Consider the following 26,590-nt stretch of genomic DNA (forward strand, 5'->3'; position numbering starts at 1 on the left):
ATATTATCCCATGAGATCACTCATCAAATTTTTCAGCATAAAATTCAGGCTTGGGACTCTTGAGTCTGGAGAAACGTCACCTTTAATTTGTAATCCAGATAATATCTGGGGACCCAACTTTCAAGATTGGGTTGGATACTTGTCCTTTAATCAAAACCTTGAAAAGAAACAACAACTCTATTTTGCTTGTAGTTCTAATTATTACTCTGATTGTAAACCATGGGAAAGGACTAAGAAAGGACTATGCTCTTGGTAATACTTCTGGAATATTCTACCTGAGGCTTGTTATTCCAGCTTGAGGATAAAAAAAGTGACATATACAATCACATCAGAGGATTCCAGGAACAGACCTATGATTTCAAAAGAGTTCTCTGAAAGAGACTGTGGAAAAGTTCTACTGTATTGGAAATTTCTAATTTTTGGTACCAGACATTGAACTCAGGAATGCTTAACCACTGAGCCCCTTCCCCAGCACTGTTTTTTAATATTTTATTTAGAGACATATTTTGTTTAGAGAAATATTTAATACTTTATTGCTGATTTGCTGAAACTGGCTTAGAACTCAGGATTCTCCTGCCTCACCCTTCCAAGTGCTGGGATTACAACCATGTGCAACCAGGCCCAGCAGAATTTTCCAAATTCTCGCCTCTCTTTTCAGGCAGCAACACAGCTGCTTTGTTATGAAAATAACTGAATTGATTCTTCCAAGTCACATGGATTAAAAATTGTATGATAATAAAAATAAACATTTCTATAGAATTTATAGAAATTTTAGAAATTTCTAGAGAATTCTAGAATATAGTATGTGTATCAACTTCCAATATTGATACACATACTATATTTTTTTGCACCAATCATACCTCCAGGGTATACTTAAAGTGCCTATTTATGTTGATAGCTGAGATGACTGTACCTCAGCATCACAGAGTGCTTAAACTAATGCTATTGTAATTGGCAGCTCATATACACACAATAACCAGTCTGACTGCAGACTTCACACCAACATTTTCTTGTTTATATATTGTAAATATTTGGTGTGGCAATAAATAAGCCAGAATTAACAGGGTGTAGACATACAGTAACTCTGTGCACATTGGATCTGTGATACTCTTTGCTTCAGAGGGGCTCATTTCCTCTTTCCTATAATCAGCCCCAGTTCAATTCACCCCAAACTGTAGAGCAACAATTATATACCTGACCAACAAGGTCGGGCACATAAAAATCAAGTATGACTGTCTTCACCAGAAAATCTCAGACATGAGATTGTAGGAGGAAATTATGTTCTAAGATAAATGGTAATTCTATTTTTTACAACAGGGGTGCTGAAGAGTGAGTTATACCACCATACACTTTTTTTTTTTTCATTTAGAAATCGGGTTGTGGCTAAGTTACTTAGGGCATTCCTAAGTTGCTGAGGCTGTCTTTGAACTTCCAATCCTCCTACCTCAGCCTCCTAGCATCTTGGATTACAGGAGTGTGCCACTGGGCCCAGCGGGCAATTATCAATATACAAGAAAACTGAAGTAACATTATGTGCGACATTGTGGAGGTCCCAAGGGCAATTATAACCCAGCCGAGACTGGAAGATGTGAGGACAAGGGACAGCATGGGCATGGGTTCTGGGTGGTGTGAGAGGGAAATAAGGGGTTTTGTTTGTTGGCTTGCTTTATTTTGTGCTGGAGATTGCTCGGTGGTTAAGTGCACCGGCACCAATTACACCCAGTCCTTTTCTTTGTGTATTTTGAGAGAGGGTCACACGAAGATGCCCATGGTGGCATCATACTTGTGATCCACCTGCCTCAGGCTCACAAGCACCCAGCATCTCAGTCATTGGGATTTTAGGCAGGCATCACTGTTCCCAGCACCAGAATTAACACATCACATGAAATAAATGAATGTTTTGATGAATCCTCTTTATTTTCCTGATTGCAGGGTTGTCCATTGGGATTGATTAAGGACATATTTGCAAAAAGGACATTTTCTTGTCTTTTTTCCAAAGGTATTCACAGAATTATTTCCCCCATAAGATGAACATAGCCAAAAGACTGTACAGTAATATTCACATAAAAAACACCATGTACACCGTGATTGGCATTGGGGTCATGGCCAACGCCCTTCTTCTTCTCGTCCACATCTCCTTGCACATTACTGGGCAAAGACCTAAGCCCACTGACCTGCCCATTGGTCTCCTGGCCCTAATCCACCTGGTAATTCTGCTCATCAAGGGCTTCATAGCTGCGGACATTTTTACACCTCAGGGGGGAAGGTGGGATGACCTGACGTGTAAATTTCTCATCTACCTCTACAGGTTGATGAGGGAGTTCTCCATCTGTGCCACCTGCCTCTTGAGTGTCCTCCATGCCATTACCCTCATCCCCAGGAGCTCCTGCTTGGCAAAGTTCAAACATAAATCCTCACATCACAACCTGTGTTTCCTTCTCTTCCTGTGGGTCTTCTATTCATCCTTCAGTAGCCACCTCTTCATCTCCATTGCTGCTACACCCAATTTGACCTCAGACAACATTATGTATGTCACAGAATCCTGCTCCTTTATCCCCATGACCTTCTTCCTCTGGCACAGCTTGTCCACACTGATTACCTTCAGGGAAGCCTCCCTTATAGGAATAATGACCCTCTCCGATGGATACATGGTGGCTCTCCTGTGCAGGCACAAGAGGCAACCCAGCGTCTCCACAGCACTGGCCCGTCTCCAGTATCATCCCCAGAATTGAGGGCCACCCAGACAATCCTGCTGCTCTTGAGTTGCTTCGTGGTCATGTCCATCTTGGACAGCATTGTCTCCTATGCAAGAATCACACTGAAGGGTGATCCGGTATTTTACTATATCCACATCATTGTGGCTCATAGCTATGCCACCTTCAGCCCTTTGGTGTTAATTAGTACTGAAAAACGTATATTTAGTATTTTGAGATATATGTTGGAGAAGACAGTAAATATTTCAGTAACCAGTGCTGGATAAATTCTGTTAAAATGAGAAAATGTGATTTCTTTGGGATGATGCACCATGGCACAGTATATATGCTGTTTTCTTTAAATATAATATAGAGTTCTTCTTCTATTAGATTTGTATACTTGGATATGTAAGTGGCAAATACATAAAAGAAAATCAAGCCATCTTTATCTGTGAGATATTACCAAGGTTTTATGTTTCTTATTGAGTCCTCCAGCAGGGACTCTGAGGAGGATGTGACTTTTCATGACCTGGGCTATTCCAAACTATTTTTAGGTACAATAGTCCCAATGATTTTCAATAATTGTATTGCCTCAGTTATCTATATTTTTTCAAATTAGACATGTAAACATTTGCTACCATAAAACACCATATCATAGAGCATGCATGTGTGCACATGTGCACATGCACATTCACACACACACACATACACACACAGACACAGTACATGCAGAGAATCATACAGTCATTTCCACAGCATTGCTCATAAAACCATGTTTTAAATAATCAAATGTAGAAAGAACCCAACACCCAGAACATAAGAATATATAAACAATATGTTATTCAGACACTGGACTATTAACACTTAAAATGAAAGAAAATTCTGGCACAGGATGCCAAATAGCCGAGCCCTCAAGACACTCTACTCAGTGAAGCAAGTCAGTCACAAAACAACCAATATTATACAAAAAGAACTTAAAGGAGGTTGAAGTTGGAGTTTCCAAATTGATAGACACAGAAAACAGAATGACATTCCACCAACCCGAGGACATGGGGGCTCGGGAATGTTGTTATCTTAACCCAGAGGTGGAAAATATCTTTTCTGAAATTAAAAAGTGATCAATTTCTTTTTAAAAAAAAAATTAGGTAGACTTGGACATATGTATATGTTTTATTTTATTTATTTATTTTTTATGTGGATCAAACCCAGCACCACACCAATGCCAGGCAAGTGCCTGTCTACTGAGCCAAAACCCCAGCCCAATGATAAAATTCTTAACATGCCACAATGTCATGTGGTGAGCTTAAAATATTAGAGCCAATTCCTTTCAGTGTTTTGAAGATGTGTTTTTGAAAACTCAAATCTTATTCTCAATCTCTCACCCTATGATTACACATGTTGGCAAACGTAGTTAAATGCACATGAATTTTATTAACTCATTATTGCACTGTTACAAAAATAAAGAGGGAAAAATCAAATATAATCCCTCTAGAAAATCAACAAACCTCAATGATAATTAATAAAAGAGAAAGGAAGGAACAAAGCAAATACAAAAACATACAAAGGATACTAAACCAGAAAATCATTAGGACTACAAGTGTAAGTTGTTATACGTGTCAATAATAACCTGGTGTGTGAGTGAATTCCTCAATAAAAATACAGAGACTGTCTACATGCATTGCTAATCCCAGTTGTGATTGATGTGCAAACAGTTTTTATTTCCTTACTTTCAAAAAAATTTGATGATAACTTACACATAGAAAAGTACCAAAAAATGTTCAGGTGTATAAATATGACAGACATGTAGTCCTCAAGGCCAGGGCCAGCAACAATACTTGAAGTGCATGTCCTCCAGGCCCTAATCTTCATTTTACAGAAGTGGCAGAAAATAACACACTTTTAGAACTATCATTTACATTTTTATTTTACAATTTTGTACAGAAATGATACTATGTGTGTTATATAAGTTGATTCTTTAAAGCCTCCTCAGTATCTATTTTACCTTAAATAAAGCAGGTATATGAGAGCAGATCAATGTAATATTTTTGTGTGGTGCTGGGTATGGAACCCATGGCCTTGTGCATGTGAAGCAAGCACTCTACCAACTGAGCTATGTCCGCAGCTCTGATGCAAATTTTTTAATGTATAAATATACCAGAGAACAATGGGGCTCTGTGCCTGTAATCTTCTGTGAGCCATCAAACAGATGTGCACTCATGGAAAATCTTTCTAGTGTCATTTGAGGCTTGTCATGGGAGCAGACTGAAAAATGTTGAGTAAGTGAAATAATAAAATTGTCATTTTGCCTGATCATCACATTTTGGGAAACATGAATTTTTTTTCTAATGGTGTATAGAATTTTCTTTTTAAAAAACACCCTGCCTGTCCTCCCTCATATATGGAGGCTAAAAAGGTTTAACACATGGAAGTGCAGCTTAGCAAAGGCTGGAAAGAGGCAGGAGAAGGGGCACTGGAAGGTGCAGTCAAAGGAGGGTGAGTGGTCCCTGGGCACAGCTGCAGTTCCCAGGAGTAATCTCTGAAGATCTCAGCTGAATCTAGCATAGATAGGAAAAAGGTGAACTTTAGCCAACTTGGTTTAGACACCTGGAGTATGAGTATAACCAAAACAAATCCATAAATGGACTTTTTTTTTTATTGGTTGTTCACAACATTACAAAGCTCTTGACATATCATATTTCATACATTAGATTGAAGTGGGTTATGAACTCCCAATTTTACCCCAAATGCAGATTGCAGAATCGCGTCGGTTACACATCCACAATTTTACATAACATACATGGACTTTGAAAAGATAAGACAATCAATTTTATTGTTACTGCAGATGGACATCATGTCCGTTCTTCCAACATCCAAGTGAAACTGGTAGGTTATGAAGCAAGCATCTTGATCTGGGAAGGCCTGATAAATATCATAAAAAGTTCCATCAGTCCCAAGTCTGTTCTGAGCCAATCTGAGACCTAAAAACCTTCCTGACCTCCTGCCCGGGAAGATTTGATCTGTGTGTGTTTTTGATTATTTGTCTGTTATCTAAAATAATTATGATGAAACCCCAGGATTTCCAACACTAACTGGAAGACACGGTGGCTGTTTTTCCTTAATGATAATATCTGGTTCCTTTGGTAAATGACTCTACAGGTCACACAAGATCCAAACACAGACATATCCACTCTCTTTCCTAACAGAGAACAACAGTTTCTCCCATATCCTGATGATATTACAGAGAATGGATTTAGTTGACCATGAAATGCTTGAAGGGACAGGAAAAGTTGTAGCCTCAGCACTAAGTTGATCTTCTGTAATATTTGAGCTGGGCACCGCATTGTGCAGCTGCAGTTCCAGCGACTCAGGAGGCTGAGGCAGGAGGATCTCTTGATCGCAGGAAGTTCAAGACCAGTCGCTGCAATGGAGGGAGATTACATCTCAGAAACAAAAAAAAAGGACAATATTTGAATATTTTCTGCTACAGAGTATTAATAACTTAGAGCGAGTGAGGCAAAAAAATGCACTCCATGCCTAACCTTCTTCCTCTGGTTCAAGTAGACTTTTCAGAAATCAGGAGAACAAGCAGCCTCCTACCTTTGCAACCAGAGCCCTTGGGAGACCCACTACCACACGCCCAGAAGTGCATTTGGATCCTTCACATGCTGTTCCAGAAAGAAGGTGATGGTTTGTGTCCTCTTCAGGGGTTTAAAATTCTGCCACTGAACAGCATTCACACTGGCCTCTTAGGGTTCAATCAGCAGCCTGACTTCTTTGGTTCAGGCCACATTACAATAGGTCAAGCCATAGCCACTGCCATCCAGCTGTATTTCTGGGCTGGAAGGATGCAGAACAGGTTGGCCTTTTAGTCTCAGGTTGTCTGTATCATTGGCTGTGACCCCTGTGTGCCACTTTCCTATGCATGTCATAGGTATAGCAAGAAAGACAGGCTCAGGACCTGTAACCTGGGCTTGAGAGTTCAAATCCTGACTTTCCTCACCAATTTCCTCTGAAATCCACTGACTTAATTTATCTGGGTTTTGATTTCTTCACTGTAATGTGGTGGATCGTAATGCTACTGCATTCAGATAATCACTAAGGAAATTAAGAGTTAATACATGGTGTCTGTGTACACAGAGGTGAGCTGCTACTCTTACATTTTCAATGTCACATGATGTATAAATTGCATGACATCCTTGGTCGGGGGCCATGCTAGTAATCTTATTTGCATCCTTCAAATCTCAGGACAACATGATGCCAAATGAGTGCTATTATTTGTTCTCATCCACATGATAACCCTAAAACAGATACGGTCTCTATTTTACACTGAGGCTGAAAGAACTAGGCCACTACTTCAAGGCTGCAAGGCCAATAAAATTTAGATGGGAACATGGATTAGATCTGTGTGTTTCCAAGACATCTGAGCGCTCTCCCGCACTCTGATTCCTGATCACCTACTTATGCTTTTTTCTCCCCACTCCTTATTGGTTTAGCATTCAGACGAAAATATAATGACATTGAAAAAGTTAAATAATGAAGTCAGAAAAAATACATGGAGAAATAATGTTATAGGTATATTGGGAAAAAACCTGGAGTTAACACGAAGGGGATTTCATTATTTTTATTGATGTTTGTTGCTCTAATAAAAAAAATACATCAAAACACCTATTACCTCATGCACCTCAAGAGAGTTGTACTTAGGCAAGATATTTCTGTTCCTAACTAAACAAAACTATTCTTCCAAAATGCTTTTTTCCAGCAAAGGGTTCCCCGTCATGGTCTACTTATGGACAAGGGAAGGTATCTGCTTTAGGCAAGTTCAGTAACAAAACAGCCCATATATCATTTAACACTTTTTTTTGCAACTATGAATTGAACCCAGGTGCATGTGACCACTGAGCCACATTCCCAGAACTTTGTATTTTTTTTTTTTAATTTGGACACAGTACCTCACTAAGATGCTCAGGGACTCACACAGTTGTTGAGGCTAGCCTTCAACTTGAGATCTTCCTGCCTCAGCCTCCTGAGCCGCTGGCATGACAGGTGTGCACCACCTCACCTGGTTTGATAAAGATCTTACAAAGAACAACAGAAGTTTCATCTCCCTCATCCTCATTTAGGTTTTCTTCCAACATCAACTAATTTTTGGAAACTCAGGAGGAAATAACGTGGGATGAAACTGTGAGGGGTCATCTGGCCCTGTGTAAACATGTTCTCGTCCTCCCCAGTGTGGATTGGAAGAACTGGATTATTTGGTTTTTGGTATAATGAGCATCACAGCACTGACAGTGGCGTAGCCGTTGCCCACCAGCATCTGGAACACAAGGCGAACCGGATCCGTCTTCTGCATTTTACTGTAAGAGGAGGAGATCACGCAGTCCACAAAGTACATGACCACAAAGGAACCCATGAGGAGCAGGATGGTCCTAGTGGCCCTCTGCTCTGGGGAGGCCTGTGCAATCCTTCTGGTGTTGTGGAGGTGCTGGCACTGCTTCTTATGCCTCCAAAGGAAAGCCACCATGTACCCACTGGAGAGGGCCATGAGCTTGAGAAGAAAGACGTCCTGGAGTATTCCTACCAGGGAAAATAAGATCCCGTAATAGTAACCTGTGGGGGAAACCCTGCAAAATTTAGTGGAAAACCAAACATCTGATGTGTCATTGGAGGGGCCTCCAATAGAGACTAAAATACGAACATTAATGAACATGTTGAACACCCAGAGAATGAGAAAGTACCACAGACTGCGTTGTGGGGATGTGTGCTTGAACTTGGCCAGAAAAGATCCTCTGGGGCTGAGGGTGGTGGCCTGCAGGACACTCAGCAGGCAGGTGGTGCTGACCGACAGGCTCCTCATCAGCCTGTACAGGTAGATGATGGCTTTACATGTGATGTCGTTCCAAATATCCTGAACCCCCAAAATGTCTATATCCAGGAACACCCTGATTATGAGCATCAGCAGATGAATCAGGGCCAGGTGAGTGATGGCCATGTTCATGGGCCTGGTCCTGTGCTGGACAAGGAACATGAGGATGTGGAAGAGGAGGAGGAAGATGTTGGCTGTGATCCCAAGGACAATTTGGGAATAAAAGACATTTCTTACAGCAAGAAAAATGGAAAGGGTGCTGCTCTTGGTCATTTTCTTTTTTTTCTAGTGAAAAGACATATAGAGTCCATGTCTGATGATCAAATAAAGATAAAATTCACATCAATCACAGTGGTTACCAGCTTCAACCTCCCCAACCACCAAGTCAGCCCACCTCAAAGTATTTGGGCACTTTTTTAATGCACCCTTTGCAAACTCTCAGTACGCAAGCATAACATCTTTTCTGTTTATCTCCACTGGTAGGGCCATGATTAGTTTGTCTTGGCATGCGTAGCAACCTGATAAAAAATCTCAGTAGGTAGCACCCAAAGTGAGTTCAAGTGGATCAGATGGCTGGAATGTCCACATAGATCTCTCCAGGAAAGAGTGTGGATGCTGGATGAAGCCCCATACAGTTCTATATTTTTAGTGTTCTCTGTTCTGGATTGCTCATCACAGTTTAGAGACAAAATATAAAGAATGTTAGCTCTGAATGCAGACTTCTTGAATTTATATATATTTTTGATACCAGATATTGAACCCAGGTTTACATAACCACTGATATCATTTTATATATATTTCATTATGCCAGAAAAAAAAACATATCTCAGTGGGCAGAACCATCCATTTTTAGCAGAATTTAATTCCAAAATTTCTTTTCTGCCCACTCTTTGGCATATGGAGAAATGGGGAAAAGTAATCATGATTTAAGTGTGTGTGTGTGTGTGTGTGTGTGTGTGTGTGTGCGTGTTTGTGTTTTAACCAGGAATTAAACCCAAAGGTGCTTAACCACTGAGCCACATCCCTAACTATTTTATTTTTTTAAGATTTATTTTTTAGTTGTAGTTGGACACAATATCTTTATTTTTTTTAATTTTTATGTGGTGCTAAGGACAGAAACGAGGACCTTGCACGTGCTAGGCAAGCGCTCTACCGCTGAGCCACAACCCCAGCCCCTTATTTTTATTTTGAGACAGGGCCTCACTAAGTTGATGAGGCTGGCCTTGAACCTGCAAATCTCCTCCATCAGCTTCCCAAGCTGCTGGGGTAACAGGCATGCAATGCACCAACACACCAGGAAAATCCAAGTATTTGGGGGTTCATAGCTTTTAGTGTTTTAATTAAAAGAAAGGAATCCAAACTCACTCTGATAATGGAGTTTACATAAGAGAACAAGATTTCTTATCTTCTTTTCATAAGCAATGATATTTCTCCAGAGGACAGAGAGAAAATAGTGTAATAGAAAATTTGATGGTGACAATCTCATGGTATAGCTCCCTATAGAATGAAGGTGTTTTCTTTGTTTCCATCTTAATTCTGCTTTATAGCTATGAAGCATGTAACATTTACAATAAGGTGATCAACATATCCCCACATTCTATCATCTAAAAAACAAGTGGGTAAGACTATCAATCACTCCCACATCTACCTAGAAAATTATAATTTGAAAACATCAGTTACGAAGTGTGAGAAAAAACAACCAGGAGTCCAGACAATTTAAATGTTTTAGCCTAGTTAAATGATTGCTTTGAAATCTTTGCAGAAGTATCATTGTAAATAGTGGAAAATAATTCATGACATTAGAAAAATGTAATCTCTTCCAAATGATTCATTTAGTAAGAAATGTTTTGTTTTTTTCTTCATTCACACATTCAGGTAAAGAAGATTCCTTACCTTGTACTGCTCAAGAAAAACAAAAGAAAAATGATAATAAAATGGTCTAGGACTCTCCACATTTGAAGAGTGACAGATGGTTATTAGGAGGTACAGTGCTACAGGTAGCTATGGATAGATGATGCCTATTCCTGTGTGCACACTTGAAGTGAGTTATAAGATGTACACTAAAATTTGACCCAAAACACCTCTACAGCAATGTAAACTGGATATGTAACACTTGAAGAGGCCTTTAAAAAATTACAGAAAATGAAATAATGATGATTCCCTTCTATCATGTTATGAAATACAGGTTTTTCTTCAATTCAGTTAAATGCAGATTAGAAAATAAAATGGAGAGCATCGGAAGAAAAAACAGGAGAAACAGGCTACCTGATGTATCTGTGAATGGAGGGCACAGGACTTTGGTTTCATCCCTGCCAGGGGTGGATGGCCACCCTGCATGCATTGTCATGGGAGGGAGGGTTGGAGCCAGGAGGGCCCATGGACTTGCAAACACAGGTAGAGAACTGGGTTTTCTTGGGAGCATTGCCTGAAAACAACTGAAAAATTACTCTTTTTGCTATAGAAGAAATTTCCTGGTTACAGCTGGAAAACCTTATCATTTTAGTGAAGTGCTGATCATGGGAAATGGCAGAGTCAGATGCTCTCACAGGTCCCCCACAGGCATTATCTCCCTGCAGAACCAGGACACAGCAGGCAGAGAAGCAGCTGGCCATCTGCACACTGTGCAGGTCACACATGTGTGTATCAGGTCCCTCCATGGTTCACAGGTAGATGTTTTATAAAGAATGCAATGTTGCTACTTCTGTGCTAATTTATCAGTTTTGTTAGAAAACGACCTGAAAATGTGAACATTTCATAAAAGCAAGTTAAAAGAAATCCTCTGAGCCTGTCCCCTCCTGGCTGTGCCTCACCCCACTCACACCTGCCAGGACTAGTCCGACCATGTGATCAGGGTGCAGACAGAAGTCTGTCCAGCACCAGGATGATCCAAGACCCCCTCCTCAGTTCTGGGGAGAGAGGTGCTGCAGCAGCTCCTGGCAGCCCTGATGGGCCAAGCCCCAGGTCATGACTTAAACCCTGGTGGAAACAAGCTCTCCTCAGACTGGAGGTTCTGAATAGGATGACCTAAGTCCAAAGAGAATACTTTGGAAAACAAGTTCAGGGACAGGTCCCAGTGAGGGAGGGTCCAGTGGGGAAGAACAAGGAAATTCTAAGAGGGCAGATTAGAGGAGAAACCTAAGTGGAGAACAAACAAGAATGGGAATCTAGTCCTTTCCTGCCCTGACCAAGGAGCCATCACTTAAATATTTCACATTCTGCCCCTGTCTAAGTCGTGGACAACACAGAAATACATGCCATCACCCAGGGGCCAGAGACTAGGGAACAATCCCAAAGTTAGTACACCCCACTCAGTGGTGAGGAAAGCAGACCCACAGCACCTTGGGCTTCTAGGGCCTGGATGTGGAGAGACATGGACTGGAGGGAGGGAGGGGTCATAGCTGCTTTATCAGGTGCCCCATTGACACCGTCCTGTAAATACTGTGATTTGCATCCCTACTTCCTGATGTGCATTCCATACATGAAAGGGCAGATGTCATTTGTTGTTATCGCACAGATCAAGTTCACCATCACCTCTCCACTATCATCCCCTGTCTCCTTGATGACCTGGAGGGAGGAGACCATGGGACCTTTGGAAGCCAGGAAGGGGTGGTCACTACTGTCCCTTGGTTGTGATATTAAGCAATGGCACCCCTAGTCCCTGCTCTAGTTCAAAACCTTATGGCAGCCAGAGCACCATTGGTTTATTTTTGTGAGATCAAAATGGAGACAACATACATCAGCATAAGAAAATGCTATTTGCTATTTCTCTAAAACGTGAGAATAAACTTTCTTTATAAGTATCATATTTGCAAAAAATAAACCATATCATTTCCTTCTGATCAATTAAAAGATATTTTGGTGTATGCTATTATTTCTCACTATCTCAGTATTAGAAGAAAATGCTTAAAGTATTTTGGATTGAGTTTTTGAGAAAAGAGAAGGAAAAACCAGTGTGTTTAATAAAATTCTGGGGTTAACATTTATCTCTTCCTGGGAGAATAGGAATATGGATTCATAATGCTGAAGCAGAAAATAACCAGGACCCTTATTATTATGCACTTTGAAAACTAACAGAGAAGCAAATCAAACTCCCTGTAGTCTGAGAAATGGATAGAAACCTAAAATGATTTACTTAAAATATTTTTTTTCTTATTAAAAAATTAACAAATTTTCATGAATCACCAAATTAATGGGCAAAATCTAGTAAGAACAAAACTTTCCTCTGAATTCTAAACAGTCCTCTAAGCTGTTGAGTGTGTAGAGCTGGATGCATAACTTAAAGCTATGTTAGAACCTATCATATAATTTGGTTATTCTGATTGTTCATCACAATCACAGAAGCCCACTCACACACTGGTGCTGCATCTCAGGAAGAGAAAGGCACTTACCTGGGCAGATCGCATGGGGAGTCAGGGGACCTTAGTGGATCCTGCACTGTTTTAAGGAAAAGACGTCTTTAACTCACCTCTGTGTAGGGCTTTAATTTTAGCTTCTGCAAGAAGGTGACAAGATCCCACTGGAGATCACAGAACCGTGGCTTCCCCCAGGGGAACATGTCACCCGACTCTTACTTTTACTTTAGTCTCTGGTGGATAGGAGCAACCTGGGGAGAATCGAACTCACAACTTTTCTCTTAATTTCCTGGACACATCTGTGTGAGGGATCTAAAGGCTCTCAATCATGTAGCCCACAAGCATTCTCTCCTTTTTTTAAATCCCATATTCAAGTTAGGTCAAACCCACGTCATATATTATAACACTTTTACTCTGGGACGGGTGGTTCCTGGCTCCTCCCATGGATTCCAAGTGGCTCTGGGGGGGGGGTCCTCTCTCTAAAATGGGAGACCATCTTCCTTGGTCCACTCTCACATTGACCATGTGGTTGGGGTAATATGTCTTCTAAGATTTTTAAGCTCAGCCCCAGGATTTCACTTCTGTTTCAGGTTGATAAAAATAACAAAATATCCATTATTATGATAGCAAAGGAAGCAAAAAAAAATAAGCCAATTTCTTTTCATTGTTAAGGAATTCTCCAGGATCAACTCTTCAAAAAATATGGTGCTGGGAATACTGTCCATCCATATGTAGTCAATCAAATTTAACCTCTATGCCTCCTCACCCTGCATAAAACTCAACTCAAAATGACCAAGGACCTACGTATTAGACCAGAAACCCTGTGTCCACTGGAAGAAAATATAGGCCCAACTCAGTATCATGTTGGTATAGGAACAGACTCCATTAGCAAGATCCCTAAAGAGCAAAAGGAAAATCAAGAATAAATAAATGGGAAACAATCAAGAATATTGGGCTGGGGTTGTGGCTCAGTGGTAGAGCACTCGTCTAGCACATGTGAAGCCCTGGGTTCAATCCTCAGCACCACATAAAAATAAATAACAAAATTAAGGTGTTTTGTACAACTAAAAATAAATATTTTTTTAAAAAACAAGAATGTAAAGAGAGAGCCAACAGGATGGGAGAATGTCTTTGCCATCTGCCCCTCAGATAGACACATTCATCTCCAGGATATGCAAAGAACTCATCTATTTGACACCAAACAGATGGGCAAGGCAACTGAACAGGCACTTCACAGGATAAGAAATACCAATGGTCAGCAAACATGGAAAGATAATCAACATCTCTAGCAATTAGAGAAATGTACATTAAAACTACATGGATAGTCCAGCAATCCAGTGAGGATGGCAATTATCAATGTTAGCAAGAATGCAGGGGGAAATTTTCACTAATACATTGCTGGTGGGTTTTTTAAATTTTTGCAACTCCTATAGAGAGCTTTATGGAGATTCTTCAGAAAACGAGGAATGGAACCATCATTTGAATTAGTTATCTCACACCTCAGTATATACACAAAGGAGTAAAAATCCACACAGTATGGGGACCTGGGGTTGTGGCTCAGTGGTAGAGCATTCACCTAGCATATGCAAGGTGCTGGGTTCAATCCTCAGCACCACATAAAAATAAAAAATAAAGTTATTGTGTCCAACTACAATTAAAAAATATTTAAAAAAAAATCCACTGTAATACACTAAGGCAGCCACATCCATGTGTAGAGCGGCTCAATTCACAACATCTAAGCTATGAAACCAACAGAACTGCCCTCCAACAGATGAATGGATAAAGAAAATGTGGTTATATATTCACCATGGAATATTACTCAGTCAAAATAAAAAAAGAAAATTATGGGGCAGGGTTTGTGGCTCAGTTTTGGAGCACTTCCCTAGCATGCGTGAGGCACTAGGTTCAATTCTCAGCACTAAATATAAATAATTTTTTAAAAGGTCCATAGACAACTAAAAATACTTTTACCTGATTTTTATTTTTAAATATATAACAGTGGAATGTGTTACAATTCTCATTACACATATAGAGTACAATTTTCCATAACTCTGTGTATAAAGTCACCAATTCCTGTTTTCATACATGTACTTTGGATAATGATGTCCACCACATTCCACCATCCTTGCTAAACCCCTGCCCCGTCCCTTCACCTCCCACCCCTCTACCCTATCTAGAGTTCATCTATTCCTCCCATGCTCCCCCTCCCTACCCCACTATGAGTCAGTTACCTCATATCAGATAAAACATTCGGCTTGTATTTTTGGGATTGCCTGACTACACTTAGCATTATCTTCTCCAACGCCATCCATTTACCTGCAACATTACCTCCCTACAGTGCTGAGCTCTGGCTTTGAACTTGTGATCCTCCTGCGTGAACCTCCCCTGCCACCAAGGTTACCGGTCAGGGCCAGCATGCCCAGCTTCTGTCCAAATTTTCTATCACAGAGCAAGGATCATACCTGAGTCCCGTTATGCCATAAGGAGTCTAGACCCTGGTGCTTCCTTTGTGAAACCTCACGTGCACCCAGGAAGCACCTGGGGGACCACAGCTGCAGGCTTCACTCCTGCTTTGGGGATGTAAACTGGCAGCAGAAGACAGGCAGGCTCCCACCAGCCTCATCTCGCGTCTCTACCAGGTGACCTTGAGCAGGGGACTCCTCTCCAAGTTCCTTCTGGGGTGGAAGTGTCACTGAGAAGTCATTGAGAAGCATTATTGTCCACCTGTCAGGTTTAGCCAAAGGAGCTGGGCAGAGGCGAAGTGCTGGGCGGAGAGGTCCTGGGAGGCCAAACCTTAGGAGCAGTGGGCGGCGCGGGGCCCAGCGAATGGGCAGAGCTGGGGGCAGAACCGAGCAGAGTGAGTGGAGCCTCCCAGCAGGAGGGGCAGAGCGGGGCCTAGGGAATCAGGTGGGGCATAGTGGAGCAAGAGGAGCCCCGTGAATGGGTGGAGCTGGGGGCGGAGCTAGAAGGTCTGAGTGGAGCCATACTAGTGGGAACAGCTGGGGGCGGAGCCAAGCGGGGCAGAGTGGAGCCCCACCACTAAGAGCAGAGGGGGCAGGGCCAGCAGAATCACCTGGGAGGCGCGGCCTGCCCCGGGGTCCCCAGGAGAGCGCGTCGCAGGGAACAAGGAGCCTCCAGGGGAGCTGAGGGCGAGGCGGGCTCATGCGCACATGGTGAATGAACAGGAGAGGCGAGTGTGTCTAGAAATCAGAGGTCGCCTTGGACCCAGCGGGCCCTGGGGCTCCCGCGGCCCGAGATGTGACCCCAGAGTCCGCTCCGCTGGCGCAGTTCCCCCCTCACAGGGGAGGCCGCGGAGGGAGGCTGAGGGCCTGCTGCGCAGCCTCCTTCGTCCCTCCTCACGGACATGGGGGACTCTCCGTGTGTCCAGGTGGGTTGTGGTCCCGGGGTCTCTGGGAGGGTCCTGGGATGTCGCCTTGGAGACTTTGTTTCTGGGACAGAAACTGGTCCTAGCCTGGCCCCCGCGGTCCCCCGCACTGACCTGGGCAGTGCGTCCTGGCCCTGGGCAGGGGGAGAAGCGTGGACAGGAGCGGCATCGACCCCGCCAGGGCGACTTTGGGGACTCGCTGCAGCTGTGAGCAGGACACGCCTCTCAGGCTGGACAGAGGCCAGCGCAGCCCTGGGGTCTCTAAGGGACGGTATGGGGTGGGGAGGGCACAGGGGTGACGGCGACGTGGTGGAGACGGACAGTGGACAGTTTTGTCCTCTATAAAACAGTCAACACTCCGTGTCGCAGGCTCCGCCCTGGACAGTGAGGACACAGGTGAAGACCCCTGGCCTGGAGTCCCCGTGTCTCCTGGGAGTCCCCTCCTGTTCCTGGTCTGGACCTAGAGTTCAGGCGCTGAGCAGGCCTCGGACACTAGGTGGCACCAGAGCTGTGCAGGCGCCAAACAGGCGTGGGCTCCTTTAGGTCCCTGATATCCTGACACCCTCCATGAGGACGTTTCCACTGCTGAGTTGTCACACTGTCACCTCTCACAGTGTCACTCAGCTGCCCCGAGACCCTCCTACCTGAGATAAAGGCCTCCTTCAGGAGATGGCCCTCGCCGCCTTTTGTAGTTGCGTCCCCATGAGTCTCCAAAATTCCAAGGACATCTGTCAACCTATCCCACCTGGTGCTCCCTGGGCTTAGTGTCATTTCCCCCGTTAGACGTGCTGAGCTGAGCATTGGACATGAGGTGGCGCCAGAGCAGCGCGTAAACTCTCCCTGAAGCCACAGCCTTGGGCTCTGTGCTCATGAGCCTGGTTCCTGGAAAGCCTTCAGGATTCCTCTTAAGAGCAGCAACTAGTTTTAGTGTAACTAAGTGAAGTTGATGCATGGAATAAATTTTCCCGCCAGGAAAGAGAGGAATATTACACTCTGCCCAGAGTGTTTTGGGTCCATCTTCTTAGAAAGCAAAATACACAATTAGATCCCCAAGTGAGATGAGGGTCTGAATTCAGCCATGACTTCTCCCTGTAACTGTCATTACTGGGAGGCTTCTGGAATCCCTGCCAATGTTGGGGACATTTTCTTCTCTTTTTGGGGGGGTTCTAATTTTCATAAGCCATGAAATAGAATTCAATCAGAAGCATCCCCACCCAATGAGTTCCATTAGTGTTCTACTGAACTAAACTACATAAAGATCAAGTAATGTGCTCTGGTTTCTAGAATAGAGTTTCAATTCAAATATGTGAGCCTGTGTATTTCTTGCTGTCTGAGAATATACAATAAAATAAAATTGCATCCAAAATCATAATAGTGGATGACAACTTTTTTTTTTTCTTTATCTCATTTTGGGAAGTGGGGAGCATTGGGGATTGTTCCCACAAATCCTTAACCACTGACCCACATATCCAGCCATTTGTCTGTATATTATTTTGAGACAGGGTCTTCCTAAGTTGGTGAAACTGGGTTTGAACTTGCAATTCTCCTGCCTCAGCTTTCTGAGCTGCTGGGATTACAGGCTTGCAAGGTCCCACCTGGCTTACCTCTTTTAAAAAAAATACATTTTAAAGTATACATTTAAAGTATACATTTGTGGCATGTAATGTACATATACATAATAAATCACTTGCTTCTATAAAGCCTTCGTTTTGCAAGATGTCTTTAAGAATGTCATAGGGCAAATGCCTAAAAATCTTGTTGGGTTTTTTACAAACCTCAGGCCCAAAGGAAATCTGTGAGGCCTGAGAGTTTCTTTTAGGAGTGTCTCCTGCAGGGTTTTGACTTTTTTCATGTCTCAGCTTCAGTTTCTTCATTTGTAAAATGTGGCTCTTAATCTCTGCTTCGTGGTGTTGGGAGAATTCAGCCAGATGTTGGTAGGAGACAGCTGCCTTAGAAGGTCCCTTAGGTGCTTAACCCATAGAACATGTGCTGTCAATCCCTCATCCCCTCTTAGAGTCTGTGGCAGTGAAACTGAATGGGACATTTATATGAAGAACATCATGGGGACTTTAATAGGAATTAAAGATCCTTGCATTGGATCTGTAGAGCGCTTTCAGTAGTATGGTATTTTAACAATATGAATTCTGCTTATCCAGGAACGTGGGAGGTCTTGCCCTCTTCTGATGTCTTCTACAATTTAGGGATGAGGGTCAGAAAAAAAGAAAGACAGTCACATGAACCTGACCTGACTTTGCTCTGCACATATATGAATACACCACAGTAAATCTCCACATCATGTACAAATACAGGACTGGAACCTAATTAGAATAAGACCTATTTCATGGTTGTATAAATATATCAAAGTAGATGCTATTGTCATGTATAATTTAAGAGAACAAAAAAATAAAATAAATATGAGCCAGACACAGTGGCATACTCATGTATCTCAGCAGTTCAGGAGGCTGAGGCACGAGGATCATGTGTTCAAAGCCAGCCTCACTAAGAGTGAGGACCTAAGCAACTCAGTGAGACCCTGTGTCTAAATAAAACACAAAATATAACTGGGGTGGGGCTGGGTCAAGTGCTCCTGAGTTCAATCCCTGGTACCCTCCCAAAAAATAATTAATTAATAACAAATGTGCATAAGCTATAAACATTCAAACCTTTGCATAATTACAGATCCAAAACTAAAAGAAAAAACAGGGAGTAAGAGGTAGGAAAATAATGGACTAAGTTTTTTTTTTACAAGCTTGATGAAAGAATATTGACCAAAAAAAAAAAAAAAAGAAATGGAAGGAATCCTAGATCAAAATATAGTCAAAATGAATGGAAATCCTCTTGCTGAGACCAGGTTAAGAATTATACAAAATTCCTTGTAAACTTGAAAAAGTTGTAAGCATAGTTTCTGTTTCAGAATATTGACATTACCAATACTTTAGAATAAGTCTCCAGCAGTTCTGGGAGAAAAGAGAATGTTTTTTTTTTAAGTAAAGAAATGGGGGACATTCATAGTGGTGCACACCTGTAACCCCAGCAAAAATCTTGACATCCCAAAAATATGAGTTTAATGGGCATAAAATATTATTTTCCCAAGTTTTAGGAACTTGTATTCCTGGATATTTTGTCACCAGGAATGGGAAACCACCACCACCTTTTCTCTTTAAATATCCTTGCAACCACACTGTCATGGACCTAAGTGGTTGAGTACAGGACTGACTATTAGCTTGTAATTTGTGAAATTAGTTTTGGACAAGAAATGCTTTGTGAGAAAATCCTAGCAAATATTTTTCAGTAATGCAGGGTTACCCTGCATAAGCTGAGGTTTTGATATAGAACCCAACTTCCTTCCAAGGTCTTTGAAACTTGGAAAAATTACACAGAGTACAGAGTCACTTATATCCATAGTATTTCTATTTGAATTATTATATGGTCAAAAAACCACAAATGACAATGGCACTTTGCATTTAAACTGCCAGAAAGCAGGAGGTTGTCTTAAAAGCAGATGATGCCCTCCAAAATCAGCTCATCAGAGGCCATGGATAACAATGAAAGCACGTTGCTCTCAGAGACCCTGTAACCCAGAAGACAACAAGACCATATTTTTAAAAAAATAAATTTTTTTTAATTAGTTACACATGACAGTAGAAAACATTTATGCACTTCGGTATATCCTACATAAATGGGATACATTTTTTTCTCATTTTTTCTGAGTGTACATGTTGCAGAATCATATTGGCCATGCAATCACATATATACATACAGTAATAATGTCAGTTTCATTCTACTATCTTTCTACCCCCACATCCCCTCCATATCTTAAAAGTGTAAACAAAAATAAACAACTCTTTTCCTCCAAATGTTATACATGAAGACCAAATATTTTTCAAGAATAGAATTGAAAATGACATTTTACAGATACAGAAACCTGGATGTATTCATCCACAGGGCATACACAAATAGAATATGTCCAGGATCCAGATAAATCAAAACAGAAGTTGTCTAGCATTCAGATAAATGATAAATGATGAGAACCTAGACCTGTGGATTGAAGGGAAGCATCAAATGCATGAGAAATGCCCAGGAGAATCCAAGACACTATGTTTGATCTGGGTGGCAAAGAATGGCAGCAGATATGTGTCCATCCATCCCTTCTGCTCAGATCCTGTTCTTTATTGGACTTTGCTTACAAAACACAAGTACAATGGTGATGTTTATCAGAATTTCTCGAGGGCCGTGACAGGCATCCAACCAGGCACGGGGCACCTTCCACAGTCATGGTGACCTTTCCTTTCACATCATCGCCTTCCTGACTGCTGTGACAGGACCTCACCTCTTGGTGCCTCTGATTGGCATTTCCTTGAGAATTGATGGATGTTGAGCATCTTTTCTTTGCTCTTTGGCTACATACGTGTTTTTGCTTGGGTGAGATATCTATTCATATCTCGTGCTGTTTTTAATGAAGTTATTATTTTTTATTAAGTTCTGAGGTTTTAATAAAGGTTAAATTTTTGGGGTGCTGGGGACTGAACCCAGGGCCTTGTGCTTACAAGGCAAACACTCTACCAACTTACCAACTGAGCTATATCCCCAGCCCCAAACGTTGAAAATCAACCTCTTTCCTGATATATGATCTGAAAATGTAATCTTCATCCTGTGTGTTGTCTGTTGACAGCTGATTGTTCACCTTCCTGTACAGAACTATTGTAGTTTCATGTCATCATATTGCTGACTTTGTTGCCTGTACTTTGGGTGTGATATCCCAGAAAATCATTTTCTTTTCCAATGTCATGAAGATTTCCAACTGTTTTCTTTTGGCACAGATTCAGGTCTCACATCTACGTTTTCAAAACATCTCGACTTGATCTTTGTGTGTGCTGTAGGAAAAGGGTCCATCATTTTTCTTTTGCATACAAATATCTGTTGACAAGACTATTTATACTACATTGGCTATATATGGCAGTGCTTTGAAAGATGTCTTCATGACGTTGTATGAGGATGTTTATCAAGGCACCCCGTTCTGTTCCACTAGTTTATAGGTTTACTATTATGTAACAATACCATAATGTGTTTTTTCATTCTTCCTTTTCTATTTCTTTTGTACGCATGTGTGGTTTTCAAGTGTTGGTGATGAAACCCCAGGGCCTGTGCATGCTAGGCAAGTGCTACATCTCCAAGTTCCATCCCCAGCCCTAACACACGCTTTTAATTATTTAGCTTCATAATATATTTAAAAATTGGGTGTGGTTCCATCAGCTTTGTTGTTTTTCAGGGTTGATATACCTATTCAGGATCTGGTAGGGTCGCATGTAGATTTTAGCTACCTCGTTTCCTATTTCTATAAAATATTCTCCTGAGATTTGGATAGGGATTGCATCTGTACATAACTCTGATGGTATGGACATTTTGATATTGACTCTTTGCATCATGAATACGATGGATGGTTCCTCTAATTCATGTTTGCTTTAATTTATGTCATCATTATACTTTCTGGGTACAAGTGTTTTCTTTCCCTGGCCAAGTTCATGCCTCCGTATTTTGCTCTTTATAATGGTTTATTGTGGGGATTGTTCTCTGAAACAAAGAAGAATTCTTGGGATGTTGCCTTTGTGTTCTGCTGAATGCCTGTCAGAATCCTGAAAGGAATTCTGTTGGATCTTTAGTGTTTATACATATATGAACATGTCACTCCTGAGACAATGTCTCTCCTTCCTTGGAATTTGTATGCTATTGGGTGTCCCTATAGATGATCTGCATATACTGAGCCACCTGTGTCCCATGAATAAACCCCAGATCTTCACCATTGATGATGCTTTCAATTTGGAGGAAATCAAGATGGTTTGGTGCTAATTGTTCAATGTGTATCCCTCCATCATGAATTTCTGTGTCTCTGGGCTCCTTTTTGGAGGGGTGGGGTGTCTTGGGTTACTGGTTCACTCTCCTCCATCAATAGTTGCTTTGTTCCACTTTCCAAGCTCAGGGTTCTGAGGTTGTGTGTGTCTAGGGTTCTCTTTTTCAATCTTGTTGTGAATGGAGATGTGTTGCTTCACGTCTCTGCGACATCCTCCTGATGCACGCCCCAAGTTATAGTAGGTGGTACTTTGATCCTCATTTTTCTCAAGGAAATTTCTTATTCCACTTGTGAGTTCTCCATGTGTGACTGGTTAAAAGGTGTTGTTTTATCTTCACATAGTTGGGATGGACAGTTTTAAGTCTTTAATTTATATTCACCCTATGGTGCTTGTTGATATACTTGACGGGATATCAGTGTCCTTAAGATTGAGGAGGCTTGTTTGTGACCTGGTGTGTGTCCTCTTGTGAACGCTGATCTCAGCACATCAGAGTAGTGTTTTCTGCCCTTGGTGGGGTGTTCTACATGTCTCTTGGATCCTTTTGTCCTGGTTTACAGCTACACCTTGATGTGCAATCTTAAGATTGTGTTGCAGTCATTGTGATCTCAGCTGCCCAATATCATTTGATTGAGGAGTTTAATTGATTCAAACTTAACACCTATTCATGATAACTTAAACAGCCACTTTGTTCTGTCCTGTAATCCTTTGGACCCCTTTCTCCTCTTTTCTATGTTCCTTTTCTGATTTTTAAAATGTTTAGACTCATATTCTTTGCTTCCTTTACTACTTACATTTTTTTATAAAGACATTCTATTTGAGAGTATTTTATATTTTGCTAATTTTTCTAATTAAATAGAATATATGACAAGTTCATAATTTTCACAGCACTGCTGTCATGATTGGTAAACTCCCACATGTGACTTACTGTCTAAACCTGGTGTTCTTACTGCATGCACCTCTCACCCAGAAAGCCTCAATATGGGAGCTACCCACTGTGATGCTGAACATCTTTGGAAGGCTGAGAGACCCAGAGTGGCTTGTAACAGCATCTGCATGGAGAACACCTCTCCTGGGAGAGGCTTAGATCAGAAGTGAGCTTCTCAAAACCAATCTTCACATCCCTGGGACAAATCAGCTCAGATGTTTCAAAGCTCATCAAATAACCCTGTGGCACGTTTAGAGTCTTATCCCTTACTTTATAGTTTCAGAAAGAATGTTTTCCACAACTGAGTTGATAATTAAAATACTTTTATGAGGATAAAATGTATATAACATAAGCATTCTGACCACTTTTCAGCATTCAGTAAAGTGGCCTGGAATCTATTCAGATTATTGCACAACAGTCACCACCACCCATGACAGCATTCACTTCCTAACTGAATAGAGGTTCTCCACATACCAAGGGATAGTGCCCCACTGCCCCCTCTCTTGGTCTCTGGGATGCTTTTGTGTTCCTGCTCTGTCACTCTGCCCACTCCAACTCCCACCTTTTTTAAGTACATTTATACAATGTTTGTTCTTTTGCGACTAAACCGGCTTCACTGAGTATAGTAACTTTAGGACTCAGCTATGCAGCCCGTGTTCCAGAATATTTTCCATTTTAAGGTCATTGCGTATTGTTTACATATTCTTATGGTTGTAGGTGTTGAGTTGTTTTTAAGTTCAAATATTTAAAGCATGGTTTTAGGAGCAGTGATGTGGAAATGACTATTTGATTCCCTGCATGTAAAATGTGTGTGTGTGTGTGTGTGTGTGCCTTTGAATGTGTATTGTTTGTGTGCTGGATCATGTGATATTTTGTGGTAGAATATGTTTACAAATGTAGTTAGGAAAAATACAGATAATGGAGACGATGCAATATTTGAAAACCATTGGAACTGTTGTGTATCTAAAAAGAGTTTGGAATAACCCAGGTTATGACAAGTGACATCCAACTCACAGGCCCCTATTAAGGATCCAGTGAGAAACATGACATTGCCAAAATATCTCAGAGAGGCACATGGTTTGGCTTTCATTGATGTAATTGTCATCCCTGCATGTACAAGTGGATAGTTTAACAGAGGGAGCGAGACTTTGCATTGCATTTAAACCAAAGACTCAAAACACTCTGTCATGATAAATCACTCCAAATTCAGCGCAATTTCTTGCCTTAACAGAACTTATTCACCACTGCCTACTCAAATGTTTACAGTCTTCTCCCACATGTATCTGAAAATAACAATTATACGTTTTTCAGTACAAATAAACACCAAAGGGCTGAACGAGGCATAGCTATGGGACACGAGGATCTGGATACAGTAAAATATTGGATCATCTTTCAGTGTGATTCTAGCATAGGAGACTATGCTGTCCAAGATGGACATGACCACGAAGCAACTCATGAGCAGCAGGATTGTCTGGGTGGCCCTCAGTTCTGGGGATGACACTGGAGACAGGCTGCTGCTGTGGAGATGTTGGGACTGCCTCTTGTGCCTGCACAGGAGAGCCACCATGTACCCATTGGAGAAGGCCATGATTCCTATAAAAGAGACTTCCCTGAAGGTCAGCAGGGTGGACAAGCTGTGCCTGAGGAAGAAGGTCATGGGAATGAAGGAGCAGGATTCTGTGATGTACATAAAGTTGTCTGAGGTCCAATTGGGGGTAGCAGCAATGGAGATGAAGAGATGACTACTGAAGGATGAGTAGATGACCCACAGGAAGAGAAGGAAACACAGGTTGTGAAGAGAGGATTTATGTTTGAACCTTGCCAAGCAGGAGCTCCTGGGGCTGAGGGTTATGGCTTGGAGGACACTCAGCAGGCAGGTGGCACAGATGGAGAAGCCCCTCATCAACCTGTACAGGTAGATGAGCAATTTACACGTAAGGTCATCCCACCTTCCCCCCTGAGGTATAAAAATGTCCGAAGCTATTAAGCCATTGATGAGCAGAATTGCCAGGTGGATCAGGGCCAGGAGACCAATGGGCAGGTCAGTGGGCTTAGGTCTGTGCCCAGTAATGTGCAAGGAGATGTGAACGAGGAGAAGAAGAGTGTTGGCTATGACCCCAACGCCAGTCACGGTGTACACGGTGTTTCTTATGTGAATATTACTGTATAGTCTGTTGGCTTTGTTCATCTTACAAGGGAAAGAAAAATATGGTGACCACAGTAACTCACAAAAATGTCTTTTTTTTTTTTTTTGCAAATCTGACCTCCTTCATTAATCTCAAATGAACACCACTTCCATTAAGAAAAACAGAAGATTCATCCAACTGTATTTTTATTCCACATGAAAATTCAGTTCTGGTGCCGAGCACAGTGGTGTCTGCCTGAAATCCCAGTGACCCCAGATGCTGAGGCAGGAGGATCACAAGAGTAAAGCCAGTCTGGGCGTATTAGTGAGACCCTGTTTCAAAATACAGAATCAAGTTGTAACTTGGTGCTGGTGCACTTACCCACCAGGCAGCCCTCAGCACAAAATTAAAAAAAAAAAAAAAACAACTATGTTCTATTCACACCCTAGAGAATGCATCTCCATGCACCGCCTTATCTCCATACCTTTCAATCTCACTGGGACCTCCACAATAGCATACATATTGATATTTCAGTTTTCTTGTACACTAAGAATTGCCATCCAGGTGCCGTGGTGCACTCATGTAATCCCAGTGGCTCGGGAGGCTGAGATGGGACAATGGCAAGTTCAATGATGATGTCACCAAGTTAGCAAGGACCTAAGCAACTTCCTGAGACCCTGTTGTCTCAAAATTAAAAATAAAAAGTGCCAGGGATTTTTTTTTAAATGGGGCCACGTCATGGCTCAAAAGAAGTGCCATCTATCTTAGAATATATTTCCTTCCTATTTCCTCATGTCTGAGGTTGTCTGGGGCAAGACAGGAGCTTACTTGATTTGCCTTTTTGTGATCTTGTCTGTCAGGTGCATATTAGGAGGTCTACAAACTGGGCCAAATTGCAGGGGTTGATTGCAAGAAACTGGAAGTGAGACCCTCCCAAACATGAGTGTGCACAGACTAGACCTGCACGGAGTTACTTCAGGTCAGCAATATGTTAACTCTGGCTTATTTCCCACCATACCAAATTTTTGTAATATATAAACAATGTTGGTGTGAACTCTGATGTCGGACTGATTGAAGTTTCGAGTCGGAGCTGCCATTTACCACAACTTCTTCTTAAGCACCCTGGGATGCTGAGGTCCAGTCATCTCAGCTGTCCACATAAAGCGTCCTGTTATGTGGATCCTGCAGAGACTATTTGGGAAAAAGTATAGTGTGCCTACAAACTTTGGAAGTGTTTGTGGCACATAATGAGCTCTCCAGAAATATTGGCTTCTAATCTTATTATCATACAGTACTTCATTCACAAGACTTGGGAGAATCAATGCACTTCCTTTAATAACAGATCAGCTGTGTCCCTTCCTGAAAGAAAGACAAGAAAGAAATTACCGCAGGGTGTG

The 26,590-nt window shown here is 41.8% G+C and overlaps 3 protein-coding genes across 3 annotated transcripts; 1 reads left to right on the forward strand and 2 right to left on the reverse strand.

Annotated features, from left to right (window-relative positions):
- Positions 1-2,075: 2,075 nt before the first annotated feature.
- On the forward strand, positions 2,076-2,732 carry LOC144251897 (vomeronasal type-1 receptor 94-like). Its single transcript, XM_077794552.1, has one exon. It carries the CDS (start codon positions 2,076-2,078, stop codon positions 2,730-2,732), a length of 657 nt encoding a protein of 218 aa, XP_077650678.1.
- A 5,209-nt stretch (positions 2,733-7,941) lies between these two features.
- LOC144251898 (vomeronasal type-1 receptor 90-like) lies at positions 7,942-8,682 on the reverse strand. Its single transcript, XM_077794553.1, has one exon. It carries the CDS (start codon positions 8,680-8,682, stop codon positions 7,942-7,944), a length of 741 nt encoding a protein of 246 aa, XP_077650679.1.
- Positions 8,683-24,319: 15,637 nt separating this feature from the next.
- LOC144251899 (vomeronasal type-1 receptor 94-like) lies at positions 24,320-25,255 on the reverse strand. Its single transcript, XM_077794554.1, has one exon. The coding sequence runs from the start codon at positions 25,253-25,255 to the stop codon at positions 24,320-24,322; it is 936 nt and encodes a 311-aa protein (XP_077650680.1).
- Positions 25,256-26,590: the final 1,335 nt, after the last annotated feature.

This window comes from Urocitellus parryii, unplaced genomic scaffold (genome assembly GCF_045843805.1).
Source record: "Urocitellus parryii isolate mUroPar1 unplaced genomic scaffold, mUroPar1.hap1 Scaffold_2595, whole genome shotgun sequence".
NCBI lineage: Eukaryota > Metazoa > Chordata > Mammalia > Rodentia > Sciuridae > Urocitellus > Urocitellus parryii.

Excerpts from the sequence above, each read along its gene's own strand:
- LOC144251899 (XM_077794554.1), bottom strand. The coding sequence starts at position 25,255 with ATGAACAAAGCCAACAGACTATACAGTAATATTCACATAAGAAACACC.
- LOC144251897 (XM_077794552.1), top strand. The coding sequence starts at position 2,076 with ATGTACACCGTGATTGGCATTGGGGTCATGGCCAACGCCCTTCTTCTT.
- LOC144251898 (XM_077794553.1), bottom strand. The coding sequence starts at position 8,682 with ATGGCCATCACTCACCTGGCCCTGATTCATCTGCTGATGCTCATAATC.